This window comes from Staurois parvus, unplaced genomic scaffold (assembly GCF_062004578.1).
Source record: "Staurois parvus isolate SC_StPar_1 unplaced genomic scaffold, SC_StPar_1.0 ptg000090l, whole genome shotgun sequence".
Lineage (NCBI taxonomy): Eukaryota > Metazoa > Chordata > Amphibia > Anura > Ranidae > Staurois > Staurois parvus.
Window position 1 is genome coordinate 22,367,082 of NW_028317886.1, and position 18,952 is coordinate 22,386,033.

General features: G+C 42.7%; 1 protein-coding gene across 2 annotated transcripts in view; it reads right to left on the reverse strand.

Moving 5' to 3' along the window:
* ARHGAP10 (Rho GTPase activating protein 10) overlaps window positions 1–17,882 on the reverse strand; it is a 374,825-nt gene extending 356,943 nt beyond the window's left edge. Inside the window, exon 1 of one of the 2 annotated variants that reach the window (XM_089670475.1) lies at window positions 17,508–17,882. In XM_089670475.1, coding sequence (XP_089526601.1) covers window positions 17,508–17,661 — 154 coding nt within the window. In that variant the 5' untranslated portion in view covers window positions 17,662–17,882. The remainder of the gene's footprint in view (window positions 1–17,507) is intronic. The other variant, XM_089670474.1, reaches the window with a different exon arrangement.
* Window positions 17,883–18,952: the final 1,070 nt, after the last annotated feature.

Sequence of the window (18,952 nt, forward strand, 5' to 3'; positions counted from 1 at the left end):
ATTGTAAATGTCGAACCATGACAGCAGGATTACTCCGCCTATCACTAAATAGTCCCATTTCTGCCACCGATTCTGGCTGAATCAATGGGGCAAGGGGAAGGTTTTTGTAGTGACTGCAGACCACAGTGCCCTAAAGTCAACAGTCCCCTCTCTGTTCCCAGGTCCCTGCTGCTGAACTGGCAGAACAAACCTGATTGGCCATACAGCCTTAGGGCTCATTCACATATGTGGTGCCCTATGAAGAGTGATCTAAGCTTTGATTACTCTTCAGAGGGTGTTTGCCACTCCCGCTCCTGAACAATGCACTCTGTACGCTTTGCGCTCATGATCCGTACACTCTGTGTGTTACCCACTGCACTCTGTAGGTTACCCACTCATGACAAGAATAGACCCTGCCACAGCAGCCAGCATCATTAGACCCCCCCACCCCCCTCAACAGTAGAACCACCCCCTGCAACAACAAAACTCCAGCAAGAACAGACCCCCCCCCCCCTCCCCCCACCACCACCACCCAGCAACAAGAGATTTCCAGACATCCAGCAGCAATATACCCACCATGCCCCCCATGCAACATTAGATAACCCCAGTAGCAATAAGGTCCCCCAGCAACAATATACCCTAAACCAGTAACATTAGATCCTCCAGCAGCCAGTCAGCAACAACAGATCCCACAACAGCAAATAATAAACCACCCAGCAGTAGACCCCCCAGCAACAATAAATGCCCTCATCAGCAACAATAGAGCCCCCACGCAACAGTAGATCATCCCAGTAGCAATACATCCCCCAGCAGTCAGTGACAATAGATCCTCCAGCAGCCAGCAACAGATCCCCCCAGCAGCCAGCATCAATAAAGCCTCCAACAGTAGATCCCAAGAAACAAAAGATCTCCCACCAGCAATCCCCCCCACACCTACAATAGACTTCTCCCACCCCAATAACAGTAGATCCCCCCCCGCAACAATAAATCCCACATCAGCAACACTACCCCTGCCCAGTTACAACAGATCGCCCAGCACACCCAAGCCCCCCTTACTAGTACAAAGCTGGAGGTGCCACAAGTGCGTACCGCCGCGTTCCTGCTTAAATAAGCCCTGAATACGCACATATGGCATTTGAAACTTAATTTATTGCTCCTGCCATACAGTCAGGCTGCACACCCACACATAGGTATGGGGATATTTCTGCCTTTTAGCTGAACTAATGTGCTATAGCAAGGGTCAGCACAGAAATAAAAAGTAAAAAAAAAAAAAAAAACCCACAGGATTTTGTTGTAAATCTCTTATATTTATACATATATGCAAAAGAAAGCCTGTTTACAGCAATCTTGAAGATCAAGCTGTTGCTGATCATCCAGGCAAGACTAGCCAACCAAAGATGCTGCTAGTCTAGTTTTGGTCATGTGACTATTTTCCAAATTCCATTAAACTCAGTGGGGGACACATATTAGGCGAATTAGCAGCAGGATTAGCCATAAATCAGGCTGGTTCTCTTTCAACAAAGCCTCTGCCATGGGTTTATAGACCTGTGTGGCTGTATTCCTGGGCAGCCAAGTGCTATGGTTTACAAAGGTCAGATTTATTATTGAAAATAAGTCCTTTTTTTCTCTAAAGAGATGCATAATCAAGAAGTGGCCAGGGTTTTGTGACAGGATTGATAAATGTCCCTCTAAGGTAAATGCTGCACAATGTGCGTCAGTATTGGGGTAGCTATTAAAAGAAAAAAAAAAAAAAAAAAAAAAAAAAAAAAAAGCACAGATCATATATAGGAAAAACTTGTGCTGTATATCTAGAACGAAAACAGCTGCCCACAAGAAAAGAAAAAAAAAAACACATACATACACATACACACACACACAATTTATTTTTTTATATAAACCGCATTAAAAAGATACATTAGTGGAAATTAATTTAAAAAAAATTATTTTTTACAAATTAAAAATGAGTGTTTATTAAATTTTTAATTAATCATTTTTTTAATAAATTTAAATAGAATAAGCAAATAGGCATGCAATAAAATAAATTTCCAATAATAGTGACGATGAGGAGGAAAAATAAAAGAGTGGTGCAGACATAAAGCCTGCTCCACACTTCTAAACTGAGAAAGTAGAACAGATCCTGCTCCTAATTACTAAAAGGGGAGAGGGGGTCGGCTATACACAAGGACAAGTGAATGCATTGTAATCAAACTGACTACTTCTGCATAGGACAGAGATGGAAATCTGACAACACTAAACCTGGAGCTGATTGTGGCAGCGACCAGGAGCTTTTGACGTGCAACATCAAGGTAAAGCTTTGCAAGAAGAAGATCATTAGAGGCCCTCCAAGATATGATAATGAGAATATTACTGGATTAAAGTAAACAATATATTTGAAGTTCCGGGTACAGGCGGCAGAGAACCTGAAGAGTTATGGAATGACATCAAAACCATAATTAGTGAAGAAGCTGAAAGAATATTACAGAAGAGGGAAAGCCAAGAAGTCATCTTGGATTTCATAAGAAACTAGAAAAATGGTAGAACAAAGAAGACAAGCCAACATTTCTGGTGATAGTAAAAGTATCTCAAATTAATCAAAATGTTTCAGTGCCAAGCTCGAAAAGATAAAGAACGATATATCAAGGATATTTGTAAGAAAATTTAAGCTGAGCACATAAAAACAAAAACCAGACTAGTTTTTCAGGACAGAGATTGCGGCAGAAATTCCAACCTAGATTGGAGATGCTTAAAGACTCAAATGGATTGATACTGAACGATCCAGAGATTATAAAAAAAAGATGGAAAGAGTATACCTGCTTTTGTATAAAAAAAAAAAAAAAAAAAAAAAAAAGCAGCATAGATGACATTGTAGAAATTAAACTAACTCCTAAAACAAGCCAGATATTCATTCCTATACTTAAGAAGGATGATACTAAAGATTGTAACAACTACTGAATGATTGCATTAATTCCACATGCCAGCAAAGTATTGCTGAAAATAATACCACAAAGAATACGATCATACATTATGGATAGCACAGTGGCGAAGTGGCTAGCACTTCTGCCTAGCAGTGTTAGGTCTGTTGGTATGAATCCCAGCCATGGCACTATCTGCATGGAGTTTGCATGTTCTCCCTTGGCCTGCGTGGGTTTACTCCGGTATCCTCCCAAAATCCAAATACATGCTGGTAGGTTAATTGGTTCCTTTCTAAATTGGCCTTAGTATATGTATCAATGACCTTAGATTGTAAGCTCCTTGAGTTCAGGGACTGAATGACGAATGTGAATGTAAAATATATATGTAAAGGGCTGCGTAACTGATTTTGCTATACAAGTACCTGTAATAAATAAATACTTTGAGCGAGAGCTACTTGAAGCTCAGGCTGGGTTGAGGAACAAAAGACGTTATTGTGAATGTTAGATGACTATTCGAGAACACCTAAAAACTTACAGGCATAGATATGGCCTACATATTGTCAGAATACCTAAGCCAAACACAATACATGTGAGCATATATTATTTGCATTTTGTAGAGTAAAGTAGGGACTGGCCAGAAAGGGATTACTTTGACTTAGTTGGCCAGCCTAAACATGCATTGGAAATCATATGAATCAAAAATCCATGTTTTCATGCAAAGTTTACTAGAAAAATGTAAGTGTGTATAACAGTGGGCAGAGGGCTCATTCAGAATTTTTAGAGTCAACTGCAATTTGAGACGCTTCGGAGATTCATTGAAGAATTAAAAAAAAGATTGTAAAATTTTAATAATGTTATCTAAAGCCTAACTTTTATCCAGTTCAATGTATAGCTTGTAGTGAGTAATGTAAAAGTAAAGCAAAAACATCTTTTTTTTAGCTTTGGAGAAAGTGGAGACGGATTAGAACCCCTGTTCTATTATTCTTATTGCGGTCTGTGCCCCGTTAGAGAGATTCAATTTCTCTATTTGCCCTGTTTACCATTATCACCAAACGTGAAAGAAAATCCCAAATTTTGGCTTGTCACCAGAACAGGAATAGAAGGGAAATCTTTCAATGAGGACACTAGTGGTGACAGCCAGGCATTCCCTCAATTTGCAGGGATTTCCTCTCACTTCCTGTTTTGGCTATGAATTTGAAAGGCGAGTGAAAAGGCGTGCCCGTGTCCAATAAGGTGCAAGCTGAAACGTGTTAGAAGGCGTTTCTTGAAAAACTCAAAAAGTAAAATTGAGCCAACGCGTTTCGGGGAAACAGACTCCCCCTTCCTCTACACAAAAGGTGTACAAAACTAGATATACAGGAATATAAATATATGGAAAAGTAAAAATAGCAGCTAAAAAGATCATGTAGATAATTATGTGAAGCAAGAATCGTATAAAAGATCATGTGAAATAAATGTTAAGTCAAACCGGGACTTTTAATTTTACAGGTATAAAAAGGGATGCTAGTGTGGTGGTACTATACGCAATAGTAAGTGGCAAGTGTGTCCTATTACTGATATGTGGTGCACATGTCGTGGTCCAGAGACTGGTAAATCAAGATGGCAGACAACAGTGTTAGTGCATGCATGGAACAATGTGTGACTGACGTTTCTTGTGAACGAAGGTGTAAAATCCACGGACATCTACAGAAAATGTAAAAAATAAAAAAACGACTGACCCCAACCTCTGCCCTACTGACCCCGTCCACTGCCCTACCGACGGACACCGTCCATTTTTAAAGTAGGCTAAGTTTGTATTTTTCCAGTGACATTTGTTTTATTATATGGTCTACATTTTCCTTGCTATTTAGTTAGTTTTTTTGCTGAATCCCGGTGATCTTTGATCTCTCATGTTGTTCAAGTAGAACTCCACCTCTCAAAAGGTTTCCTACCCCTGATCTACACTGTTCTGATACAACAGAGCACACCAGCTGCTGCATTGTAATGCAGCGTTTGGTGCGAACAGACCCTGAGCTGACAAGGCAGCAGCAAGTGGTGTACACATGCTGCAGCCACAGCAAGGAATATTATACCCCTTGTTACATTTGGCAGGCACTACTAATCACTGAACATAACCCAAAAAAAAAAAAAAAAAAAAAAAAGGTATGTGCTGCAACCTCCCTGTAACTGTGTGCAATGCAGGTGATTGTGGTAATTACAGCATTTAGGGGCTTAAAACAGGTGGAGTGGAGGCAATTTATCGCCTCGTCAACACCTATGAAATGCCTCTAAAAAGTAATGAGTGAATTGCGTTTCAAAAGAGCAGCATTCTTTTTCAGCCAGAACAGCAGAGTGAGGGACATCCATGGAGGGGAGGGGGATTGGTGGTTATCAGTTTGCCTGGACTCATTAATTACTTCCTCAGCCTCAGGATCTACAGCTACTTCCTGCACTCTGTATGCAATTCAACAATGATCCGCATATATACAGCGTGCCCTCTGACTGTGTGTGTGCACATCAGGGGGGTGGAGTGTGGCCGGGGTAGACTCCCCACTCCAAAATGAAAATTCTGGTGCCGAAACCAAAAATTCAAAATGCACTTGGCCGAAAACCGAAAAGCACAGTTTTTAAAAATGAATAAATATTTTTTGGAAAAAAATACACCGATTAAAAAAATAAATAAATACAATTGCGCACACTCGTGGAATGGCATTAAACTAAAGTTCTTAACCACTTCCTGTCTGGACACTTTTACCCCCTTCCTGTCCAGGGCAATTTTCAGCTTTCAGCGCTGTCACACTTTGAATGACAATTGCGTAGTCATGCAACACTATACCCATATGAATTTGTTACCATTTTTTTGAGAGCGATAAAGCTTTATTTTGGTGGTATTTATTCACCGCTGGAATTTTTATTTTTTTTGCTATGTAAATGAAAAAGTCCAAAAATTTTGAAAAAAAGGGTTTCCTTATAAAATTTTGCAAATATTTATTTCATCATAAATATTGGCCAAAATTTATTCCGTTATCTTTTTAGTAAAAAAAATAAAAAAATAAGCCAAATTAGTTTATAACCAAAAATTATAATTTTTAAACATTTTCTTTTTTACATTTTTATATTTATGGGGTTTTTTTGTTTACATACTGTCACCCTAGCAGTACAGTGTCACCATGGTGACACTGTACTACTTGTGAGGGGTGATTTTTTTTTTTTTTTTTTTTACACCGATTGCTTTTATACCCATATAGGATGTAAAATCAATTTCCTTTTCTCTCTGTCTGCATTCTTGCAGCCATTGAGAACTACTGAGTGAGCTGTGATTGGTCACAGCTTGTCACATGGTACAAGGCTGTTGTGAATAGCCTTGTACCATGTGACCTCTGTGATCATTCACAGATTTCGACGTAGTAAGCAATGATGTCACAAGTGACATCTTGCTTACTACTTTGCATGTGATCACCGATTGGCCAATCAGTGATCACATGATTGGGACCTCGTACAGATCCCTTTAAAATAAAATTTTAATCACTTTTAATTCTTATCACAAGTAATGCATGCATCCCTTGTGATAGAAATAATTAGTGACAGGTCCTCTTTATGGAGAGATGTGGGGTCAATAAGACCCCACATCTCTCCTCTGCAATGTAAAGCATTGGATCAAAATAAAAATAAAAAAAAAAAAAAAAAAAAAAAAAAATGGCCAGAACCAGTTCTCCAAGGGCTTAGAGATGGGTGGGGGCCATCTTTCCTTCACTCATGTCTATGCCCAGTGCCGGGATAGTTCGATGGTTTCTCAAGTAAGCCTGAGAACTACTGAGCGGCAGCCAGTGGCGGCTGATGCGAGGGGCAGCAGCGACAGTGGGCAGGGGGGCGGCGAGGTTTTTTCTGTACCCGTATCGGTGCTTTTTTTTTTTCATTTTGGTCAACGGCCAAAAGGGGTGTTTTCAGCCGAAATATTTTGGCCACCGAAATTTCAGTGCATCCCTAGTACTTAGGAATAAGCATTCCTTACTGCATACAGCCAATGGTGTTAGTTGCACAGGAGAGAGAAGACTGTTGCCTTTATCAAAAGCTGCAAAAGATAACTAAGCCAAACTGCATTATCTGAGCCCACAACATGTCCAGCAACTGGATATTCACTTGAGATACACATGTACTTGAAAATGACACAATCATAGATAAAGCCAACATGAAGGCAAAACGTACATTACAGAGGTTTCCACTTACAACACAAAGCAAGAACTTTTTTTGGAATTGGGTCTGCAGAAATTCACTGACTACAATTTCCAGAGGCCCTGCCTTCTATTGTACCACCACCTCTTTCCCTTTAAAAAAAACAAACATTGCTTATCATCCATCTGGTCAATGGTGCTATTGCCTGTATCCCTGCCCACTGTAAGCAACTCACTACTTATGCCATTAATCATATGCAGGACTTCACAGGTTCTTTTCATTTTTGAAGCCTTACAATGGCCTTCTCCTTTGAACACATGATGTAGGTTCACAGCAATAGATTCCAAATGCAAATACCACAATTAGAATCAACTCCAGACCTTTTACCTGCTTAATGAAGAAATAACGAAGGCGTAGCCCACACCTGGCCATGAAACAGCTTTTTAATTCAATTGTCCAATTATTTTTGGTAATTGCCTGTTTATGAAGCAGTGTAGATCACCTCTCCTGATGAGGAAAGAAGTGATCTACAAACGCTTTGAACTCTGGAAATGGCTGTTGTTGCTGTAATCTTGTGAGATCTAGCGAGATTACAGTAACAAGAGATCAGTAAAACACACAGCTGTCAGTTTATTAAGCAGTGGTAAATTACTCCTGCTGAGGTGGTGGCTCTCCTCAGTACACAATAATAAAATTATATCACACATACAGTTAGGTCCATTTATATTTGGACACAGGTACAATTTTCATACTTTTGGCTCTGTATGCCACCAGAATAAATTAAAACTAAACAATCCAAATGAATTTGAAGTGCAGACTCTCAGCTTTATTCAAGGTAGCGGTGTGGAAATTTTTGAAAAAACTACTTGTCCAGGGACTTCATCAGTGCCCCAATCTACTTGTCCTGATATAAAAAATTTTTTTTAACCAAAACCGTATTTAAATCGAAAGTGCTTTATGGAATGTCTGGGCTTTTAAAAAAGAAAGGGTCTTTATGGCAACTTAAAACGTTTAATATTTTTAACATTGCGCTGTTTATCCTCTCCTCCCCTCCCTGTTTCCAGCACCACACCCAAGGACTAGCAGGGAGGGGAGAGACCTTGCAGTGTAATGAGCACCGATTGGCTGCTCGTCAGGAAAGGGGAGTGTCAGGCTTATCCTTTATCCCTTTTTGCACACGTTTAAAAAAATCATTTAAGGCCTGAGAATACACAAAACTCCAAAACATGATATATTTTCTAAATTCAGAGACCCTAGAGCAGGGGTATCAAACTGGTGGCCCTCCAGCTGTTGCAAAACTACAAGTTCCCTCTGCCTTTAGGAGTCATGCTTGTAATGCCTCATGGGACTTGTAGTTTGGAAACAGCTGGAGGGCCAACAGTTGGACACCTGTGCTCTAGAGAATAAAATAGCGGTAGATCCAAATGTTTATGTCACACATTATTATTACAAAGGTCTAGGAAACGCAAAATTTCAGAAAAAAATACACTTAAGTTGTGTCAGCTCTCCTCCATCCTCTATACCTGCATCCTGACATACTGCCAGCACTCAATGACTGGTCCCGAGCCCGCAAATGAGCCCGGGACAAATAGTGGGCGGGGGCGGTTGTAACTGTGGGCTGTGTGGAAGCAATCAGGCGGCAGCGCTACCACCAAAATGCATCCACCCGACAGATGAGCCCAGCTGATTGCCAGCAGCAGGGCTAAAGACAAAATAAAAAAATTACCTGCTTGGCGTCTGGAACTACATGTCCCGGGCGTCAGGTGATATGAATTGCACATCCCTGTCAAAGGGTTGAACATAAATATCAAGTACAAATTTTAGGAACTGCAACCATTTTTTTTATAACATACTTAGAATCAATTCCAGACCTTTTACCTGCTTAATTGATGAAGAAATAACAAAAAGGAGTAGCCCACACCTGGCCATGAAACAGCTTTTGATTCAATTGTCCCTTGAAAAGAACTTAAGAGCTGCAATTTCTAAACCCTTCCTCCAATTTGGATGTACATACCCTCAAATTAAACCGGAAAGTGTGCACTTTCAGCCCATTTCCATTATATAACTATAGCTTGAATATGTTTTGGTAAAAACCTGAAAAACTAAAATTGTGCCTGTGCTATATATATATCTATCTAAAGGAAGAAGAAAGTCCAAAAAACCTCCTCCTTCCTCCAGCGATTCTCCCTTCTCTCCCCGATTCTCCACCTCTGGGCTGGAGAATTTGGGAGGGAGAATTTTCACAGATCGCAAGTGAAGGGCTGACATCGCTCCTTCATAAACTAGCAGTTTCTGTGTTTGTCGATTGCAGATTCTCTTTGTGAACATGTTCTCTACTGATCTTCTCTGTTTCATAAACCACTAATGTACTGAAATCAGCAGCAATCCTCAGGATCGCTGCTGATCTCAGTTTCATAAACGGACACCTTAATTATCTGTTTGTAAAGTGTTCCAAAGTCTTTGCAGACTCAAGAAACACACGTATGCAGAGTGCTGCATAGACAGATCCTTATTTTCTTACTCAGCACTTGATGTGTACATAAATGACATCACTGGAGTCCTAAGTGCACATAGGAAGACTTCAGGCAATGTTCCTTAGAAAATGCATGCGAACGAGTCTCTATAAAAGGAGAAGTGACCAGATAAACACATATGAAATATTCACAAGTTTCAGGTTATCATTGCTTAAGCTTCCTTAAATCCCACTTCCCCTTGACACTCTCCACTACTTCATACAGTTTACGTACCAACATTAGAACTAGTGTAATCATGTTCTGGAAGTTTCCATATGTATATGCATGTGTCCTTTTCCATGTCACACATTAAAACACAAAAGATACTGCAGAACTGTTAGGTCTGCCTTTTTGGCAAGACAGCTCGTCTGGAAAGTTAGGAACCATTTGTGGATATGCTGGGATTAACACTAAAGCTTACCAAAATCTAGTGTATCTCTTATATAAATACATAAAAACTCAGACCATTCTTCATAACGGCAGATGGTTTCTATTTTTTTTTGTATACAGCCTTAGCAATTAGTAAGAGAGACTTTATGGAAGTAAAGCAGAATTTTTATGGCTGATGTCATTGGCTGGTGATGTCGCTTTAAAACCACCAACTTGTATTTTATATATATACCCTGAAAACCCATCTCTTCAGGGAATCCTACCCCACCCCCTGCTAACCTGCCGACCTCCTCCACTCTGCCTACCACTCCATCCCCCACAGCTATCTCCTCCTGTACCACCATCTCCTCCCTCCTAGATTGTAAAATCGAAAGAGCAGGGCCCTCGATCCCCTCATGTTTTGCATTGTATTGTTATTGTTCTGTCACATGTTCTGTCCCCCTTTGTAATGTACAGCGCTGAGTGAACTATTGGCACTTTATAAATACTGTATAATAATAATAAATAATAATATATACAAAATTAAAGTGGTCGTACACCTCATACACGAAATATGAACAAGCAGATCCCTCTACGACACGTGTCAAAACACAAGGCCTGCAGGCCGAATCCGGCCCTCCAAGCCATTTCATGTGGCCCTTGCACCTCACCTGCAGATACCCCATTGTCTCCGCCGCCACCTTGTCTCAGCAGTCGGCAGCAAACAGGAGAATAGAGCTCCTTTGCCAGAACCTGCACCTCTCAGTGTAGCTGCAGTACCCCCTCATCTCTGCCTCCCCTGGTCTCTACATTCTGCAGACTCTAGTATCTTACTCCACTCCTCCTCTTGTCCTCCTCCAGATCCTGCACTTTCTGCTTTACAGCTCTGCCCCCAAAGGGGGTGCATGGTGATGTTAGGGAGGGTGTGGGACTCTTGACATCTGATGTAATTAGGGGTGAGGTGATCTGGACATCTAGTTTTACAGATACAATCGGTCCTTTGAGGGCAACCATAATGCTGATACGGCCCACGATGAAATGGAGTTTGATACCCCTGCTCTACAGTGTGTACTTGACTCAATCCAGAGCACCAAGTATCATTTCTTACAGTTTTCCTGAAACCAAGAGAAAAATGGTGACAGGGTAGGGACCTCCAGCAGATTGACAACCTCAGCTCTGTTCCTGTGTGATGTGTGAAGGGGGGTGTGTCCCTTCCCTCCAATCAGCTCTCAGAGCTCTCCTCACTGAGCTCTGCAGAGTATAACTTCAGCTTTCTGCCTTTTTCCTGAACTCTGACAAGATTATAAATTCAGTACTTTGAACTGATGTGAAGAAGAGAATACTGCAGATAAACAAGTACAACCCATCTTGGTAATAATATATCTTGCTAGGATTAAGGGTGGCCATAGATGAATCAAAATGCGGCCAGTTCAGCAGGGAATACTCATTTTGATCAACGTGTAACCGTCCCCACTTGACAGAAATTGATGTTTGTTTTTGTGCATGGAGTTCAGCTTTAAGGCTTGCAATATCAGATTGTAAACACTTGGTACTTGGTTAATATCTTGTCAAGTGACAGTTTCCTGACGTTTGCAATGTATTTTACTATGTCTCGATAAAAGAAAGATATGGTCAGGCCCTTCCTATGATAGTGAAACAAAATGCCTCGACTGCACATACAAATAATTAAATAAGACACCAAGTCATAAACATTCAGGTTAAACATTTACAAGAATATTGTCAAGTAAATCTTCAAACCATTTGTGCAGTGTGACGCCATATACACAATACTCTTTTAATGATTCATGCTGTATTACAAATGTATTTTACTCTGTGGGAATAACTGACCTTACCCACCCAAGTCTTCTTATCCTTACCCACCCCAGTACTGGCCTGCTACACCCCTCTCATTACCAAGTCAGTTTTCAATTTGCATTGTGGCGATTGAAAATTACTCCACCATGAAACACTGCACCCAAATTCATTTTATATCCCCCCCCCCCCATGATTCTTTTGATGATATTTAATCACTACAGGTTTTTACTACATAGAAGGAAAACAGACCAGAAAACATGAACAAAACATGACAAAAATGCTATGACAGTACAAACCCCCCAAGAAGAGCCCTTTCTGGAAAGTGGACACTCCAAGGCGGATGTGACTTGCATGCGTGGGAGTGATTTCATTGCGGCTCAGCCACTCAAACGGCCGCAGCCCACTAACCCGGAAGCCTTGTAATCAATGATAGCACACCGCTAGTGGGCATCGTTTTCAGATTATGCTCTTAATCTGCAGGGAGAAGATTTTCTGTTTTGCTTTAACACACTGTGCTTGGCAATGGTGCACTAAATACATTAAATATACAGGTCATACACAGAGGAGTCGGGGTGCATGGGTTAAGGTACAGGTCACATATAATGGAAGGATGGAAATGAAGGGGTTCAAGTAGAACTAAAGGATATTTTTTAGTTTTGGAGATGGATTAGAACACCTGTAAGGCTTTTATTGCTGTCTTTGCCCCCATTTACATTTGCAAATTGGTTTGACAGCATTTACATGAGAAAACCCACAGTTTACGCCCAGTGCCAATCACTCCCGGGTGATCAAATGTGAGCAGCTGCAATTAGCCAGCAGCCTCCCTCTGCTTTCAATGGGGTTGCCTCCTGCAGCTAATCGCCAGGACCCCCACTTGCTGTAGTGCCAATTCGCAAGCGTGAATGTGGCCCTATGGACCTAGCCCTCTCTAGGGGCTAGGACTACAGTGTATGTGACCAATGATGGAGATAGGGCTACCATTTTCCATGTTTTGGTGTACATTTTAATTTCATCTTCATTTTTAATTTTCAGTTGAGGGATTTATTTTGTATTCTGCTTTTCTTTTCACAATTGTAATTGGATTCTGTATTATACTCGTCTATCACTATTGCAGCATTACAGGTGGCCTTATGTAACAATGCAATGTAAGGAAATAATTATAACCAAGGTAAAATAAGCCACAGTACCCCAATCAGATTTGGGTGGGGAGGAAGGATTTGTGCTGGGAAGAGCAATTTGGAGGGGGTTGTGCTAGGAGATGAGACGGGGGGGGGATTTATGGTTGGAGGGGGGATTTGGGGGAGAGGATTTGTGCTAGGGTGGAAAATCTAGGGGGGTAGAGAAAGTGTGCTAGGAGAGGTGAAAAAGTAGTACTACAGGTGAAGCTTTTTTTGTTTTTCAAGGTGGGGGGGCTGTGCAAGTATCTGGCCTTGCCTAGGGCACAAAATAGTCTAGCACCTACCCTGACTGTACATCCCACAAACAAGAATACTACACGCAGTAGTAGTTGATAATCATCTGCTGCAGAGTTTGTATCCAGACAAAAGAGAAAAAAAAGGAGCATACTTCTCCTGGGGGTCACGGAAGTGCACTTCATTTTGCACTCCTGTGACCTGTATTCAGCGGATGGCAGGCTAAAGCACACTGTCAGCTGATGTCCCAGAGCCAGTCCAGGCTCTGCAGGGATCCCGACAATAATATCGGTATTCTTCAAGATGCCTGACTGGTAGCTGGCTCAGCCTCTCAGTGTGCCGCTGGGAGCCTCAGTCAGCCGCTCCCATTCTCCAGCACTGCAGTGTGTGCTAGAGCAGCAGAGTACAGAGCGGTGGCTGACAGTCACTGCTCTCTGCTCACAGTGGACCCGAGAACTAGGCTGCATTCACACTTGGGATTTTCTGGAACGGGCGGCAATGCCGAAGAGCAGACCCAAGAACTAGGCTGCAATCACATCTGGGTGTTTTGGAAAAGTGCTGCAAACGTGTTGCATTTGCGGTGCCGTTAAATGTTAATGGTGCCAGTAGCAGCTGTGCGGCAAACCTGCTACAAATGTGCCATGCTCCACTCCCAAAAAAAGTTTTGGAGCTTCTTTGGGGCATGTGTTGTGCATAGGACAGCCTATTGAAGTGAATGGGCTGCCTTATGTGCAATGCACAGAAATGCTCCAAAACATGTAAAAAAAAATTAATAAATAAAAAAAAATTAAAAGTATGAGAATGTGAGTTCAAAGAATGACAAGCAGTCTTCAATTGCTCAATTCTTGGTGTAGAGCCGGGGGTCCCCCAAAGCAGCGGTGCGAGTCAGCAGGACCAGAAACACACCGAGGCATCTGGTATGAATGTACCCTAAATGCAGCTAAACTCAGCTCCCAGCATTGTACTGTGACTGTCTTCTTCTTTCTGACATTGAGTAATTGAAGTACATCTAAAGCCACTTTTCTCCTTTTGGATAGAGCAGAAACCTCTGTCAGATTTTTGCCATCAGTGTCCCTTTGGGGAGATTTCCCTTCACCTCCTATCCTACAGCCAAAAGAGGAAGTGATAGGAAATCACTTTAAAGTGAGGAAGTCCCCGGTTGTCACCAGAACTAGTGTCCTCACTAGAAGATTTTCCCTCCATTTCTGTTCTGGGGCATCCCATCCTATGGAACTCCCTGCCCTAATCTATCCGGCTGTCTCCTAATCTATACACCTTTAGACAAACCCTGAAAACCTCTCTCTTTAAAGAAGCCTATCCTGCTTCTAATTAGTAAACTGATTTGGATTTCCTCCATCAGCTCATCCCCCACAGCTATTACTTTTTGTGTCACTCAACCCTTCCTCCTAGATTGTAAGCTCTAACGAGCAGGGCCCTCGGTATCCTCTTGTACCAAATTGTATTGTAACTGTAATGTCTACCTTCATTTTGTAAAGCGCTGCGCAAACTGTTGGCGATATATAAATCCTGTATTATAATAAATGTATAACCCAAAATTTGGGATTTTCTTTCACAAAGGCGGCGATTCTTTCTACTGGGAACATAGACAGTAGTAAAAACCTGACAGGTGTTCTAATCCCTCTCCACGCTATCCAAAACTAAAAAAGAATTAAAAAAAAAAAAAAAAAAAAAAGTTTAGCTTCACTTTTAAACCCCAGAGTTTTTTTTCCCCAATTTATGTTCCAGCAGGGCATTATTCATTCCCTGTCCTGTAGCCTCATCAGGAAGTGAAATTTGGGAGGGGTGGGGGAGATCCCCCTTTTGGGTTCATTCACACAGGTACAGTGCACCCTACAGCATGAAGAGCTCTGGTTTGCCATGCACATGCCATTGAGCCCCCTTCCACTTATACAGACTGCCTGCAGACAGCTCCATACTACTCCAAAAAGATAAACAGCTCTTCATGCTGTGGCCATACACAGTGCAATAAAACTGAACCTTTGATCTCTAATTTGACTAATCGATCAAACAAGATCAGTGAAGTGAGACAAAAATGGCCAATGAGTGTCAGCGAGGGCTCATTTAGGCTCCATTCACACTTTGCGATTTGAAATAGTGGGCAGAATCACTGCAATTCTGCCTGGGATACCAAACCGCATGGCAATTGCAGCACAATGTGCGGAGTGCGTTTGGGTGCCATTATCCTTTAATGGCACCCCAGATACGGTGCGATTCTGCCATCATTGTCACATGGCACACTACGCCTTTTCAAAATCGTGCATAGCTTGTCACCACACATAGGGCAGCCTATTCCAGTGAATGCGCTGCCCTATGTGACACAAGTATGAAAATCACAATGTCAAAATTGTGTACCGGGAAAGCCGGCGTGAATGTGCAGTTGAGGGGCAGTAAAAATATGCAGCAGAGTTGCGTTTTTAAGCAGCACATGGAGAGTTGACATGCAGCAGTCACAATGCTTTGCATAAGGGCTCATGTACACGGGGAGTTTGGAAAACTCTTCTGACCGCTGGAAACTGCTAGAAAACGTAGGTTAAAAAACGTTAGTTTAGACACTTTGCATGCAGCGTTTATGTGTGTTTAGAAGCGTTTTTAAAAGATAACCTCAGGAGACCTTCACAAATGCCCAGAATGCACTGAAAAATAGTAAATAATTAACTATTTCAGACATTTTGAGAGAAAGAGCGAGCAGAAGCAGAGAGCAGTATGTGTTGAGATGACCTGTCTTTTCTGGTTGTATTCGCTATGGATCCCATCATGAACATAATGCAGCACGTTCTACCATTATTTCCTTCACGCAAAACCTGGAACTGACTGCGCTGGTGTACCGGGTCCATTTGAATACATGGAAAACGCTTTGCTGAAGAAAAAAAGTCTCTGGACAGCATCTAGATATGGACCTGTCAAAAAACGCATCTAAATGCAAATGCTTGTAAACGCGGTTAACTGAATAAACAAGCATTTACATGTGTTTGAAATGCCAGTAAAATCTACTCCTGAATGCAATTTTGGTGCGTTCAAAAAAACGACTGTAAACTCAACTGCCTGAAAATGACTGTTAACGACATGGACACATAGGAAAACATAAGAGAGTTCAGGCGCTGCTGGAAAAAAACGCTCAGCAGCTCCTGAATGTCAGTTTAGCAGCTGCAGTGTACATGAGCCCTAAGCTCTAACAAGCAGGCCCCGGTTTCCTCTTGTACCAAATAATATTGTAATTGTACTGTCTCCCTTATATTGTAAAGCACTGAGCAAACTGTTGGCGCTATATAAATCCTGTATAATAATAATTTGAAACAAAAACAACCAACATTTCATGTTGGTTCACACTGATGCAGTGCGAGAAACTGCATGTGATTCACACAGAAATCGCACCACATTCTTGTTCAAATCAAATGTGATTCTTCATTCACTCTGTACGGCTCCAATCACACCGCACCCACATTAATAAGGTGCATGACCCTTTTTTTTTTTTTTTGTGCCGCACTGGAATCAGATTGCATGCAATCACAGCCATGCAATCCAATTATTATTCAGGAATTATATGGCGCCAGTTTGCTCAGCGCTTTACAATATAACAGGAGACAATACAGTTCAATACAAGAGGGATAGGAGGGCCCTGCTCCTTGGAGCTTACAATTCAGCCAATTGCACTGCATTTTGCAAACCGTTTTTGGGGTGTCATTAACACTGACACCCGCAGCGATATGCATGAACAGAGGGCGATTGTGATGCGGCACGGGAAACACACAGGAATCACTGCAAATCCAGCACCGCATTACTGTACACCTGGGCTTGCTAATCACTAAGCCCACCAAATGCGAGCCATTTGGGCAAACAGGGAAGACTCACAAACTCCCATTTGTGCGGTTAAAAAAAAAAAAAAAGGTTAGAACAAGCAGCGAGGAGACGCCATATTACCTCTTCACCCGTCAATCACCTCTGAAAGCGATCTGAATGCTGATCACTCTTCAGGAGGCGCACATCTAAACCTAGACTTATGGTTTTGATAAACCCAAGGTGACTGCTGTGCCGAGAAATAACAAATGATCCTACAGGGTCAGTGCAAAGCATTTTTTGTGCCCTTGTGAATATCAAGTGATTGATCCACATGCAAGGGTGTGAAAACCTTTTCCGATCGATCGTTTTCCACCAAAACCAATGAACTGGGTCGATTTGTGCCGTCATGTGTTGGGAGCCTGTGGTTGAGTGGTGCCATGTAGGTGTCTCCATTAGGTGTCCCCTGTATGCTGTCCTAGGAGGGAGGTCCCTGACTCTACACACAAGGCCCGGCAGAGGCTCTAACCCCGGCAATAAACACAAGTGTGGCCTCTTACTCTTGGAGGCGGCGATCAGGTTCTTGCCGTCCTTCACCAGGTCTTTGATGAACTTGTTGGTTCTCTCCAGCTCGGCCTCGTGTGCCCGGATCCTCTCCCTCAGCCAGGGGCTGTCCAGGTAACAATCACTGAACTCCAGCGGCTGGAGCCCCATCCTGAGCCCGGCGGATCCCTTAATAGGAAAAGCACAGAAATAGTCCCCGGCCGGAGGAGTGCGGACAGGACACGGCGGAGCCCGGACAGCTCAGAGCCTCATAGAGGAGAACAGGAGAGGAGCTCCATCCAGGAGAGCGGAGCGGGGACACAACTCCTCACATTCCACCGGACACAGGCCGCCCACTAATCCCGGGAACTCTCCTTCTCTCCCTCCTTCACTCCTCCTCTGTGCTCCTTGTCACCTCCCCCTCCCCCCATGTCACTGACAGCTCACCTCCCCCTCCCTCCGTACACAAGGAACCAGCCTGACACCGACGGGGACACCACCGGGGAAGTCCACCTTGTCTGCAACACCCACATTACAGTCATTTTCTATTGGTTTTCAATAGAATGCAGGTGGATGAGGACCCCTGTTAGGTTATATTGCTGTCCGTGCCCTAGGGTTGTCACCTCATCGTGGGTTCATACTGATGAACTGTATCACCATCACACCCCGGTCATGCGAGCTGCTGCGGGTGTGTAAACGACACCCCAAAATCGGTTCACAAAACGCGGTGCAATGTGCAGAATCGGATCGCCTAGGTGTGAATACCCATGTGATCCGATTCTGCTGCGGTCCAAAAAAAAGGGTCCTGCACCTATTTGATGTGGTCTGAGCCATACAAAATGTCTGGCTCCAATTGCAGCGTGCACAGAATTCTCATGTGATTTTACAAGAATGTGGTGTGGTTCCTGTGTGAATCACGTGATATGCCGCACCGCACAAGTGTGAACCCGGGCTCAAACCAAACACATTAATTACACAGGTTCTGTGGCTGATTAACGGCTCGGCACCGGGCGTAACCAAATATGCAGCCTCTCAGCGGCCAGGCCTTGGCGCCGAGGGGGTACCCAATGTAAACAAAAGATGTGCCGAGAGCAGGGCCATGGATAAGGGGGTACCCAATGTAAACAAAAGATGTGCCGAGAGCAGGGCTGTGGATAAGGGGGTACCCAATGTAAACAAAAGATGTGCCGAGAGCAGGGCCATGGATAAGGGGGTACCCAATGTAAACAAAAGATGTGCCGAGAGCAGGGCCATGGATAAGGGGGTACCCAATGTAAACAAAAGATGTGCCAAGAGCAGGGCCGTGGATAAGGGGGTACCCAATGTAAACAAAAGATGTGCCGAGAGCAGGGCCATGGATAAGGGGGTACCCAATGTAAACAAAAGATGTGCCGAGAGCAGGGCCGTGGATAAGGGGGTACCCAATGTAAACAAAAGATGTGCCGAGAGCAGGGCCGTGGAT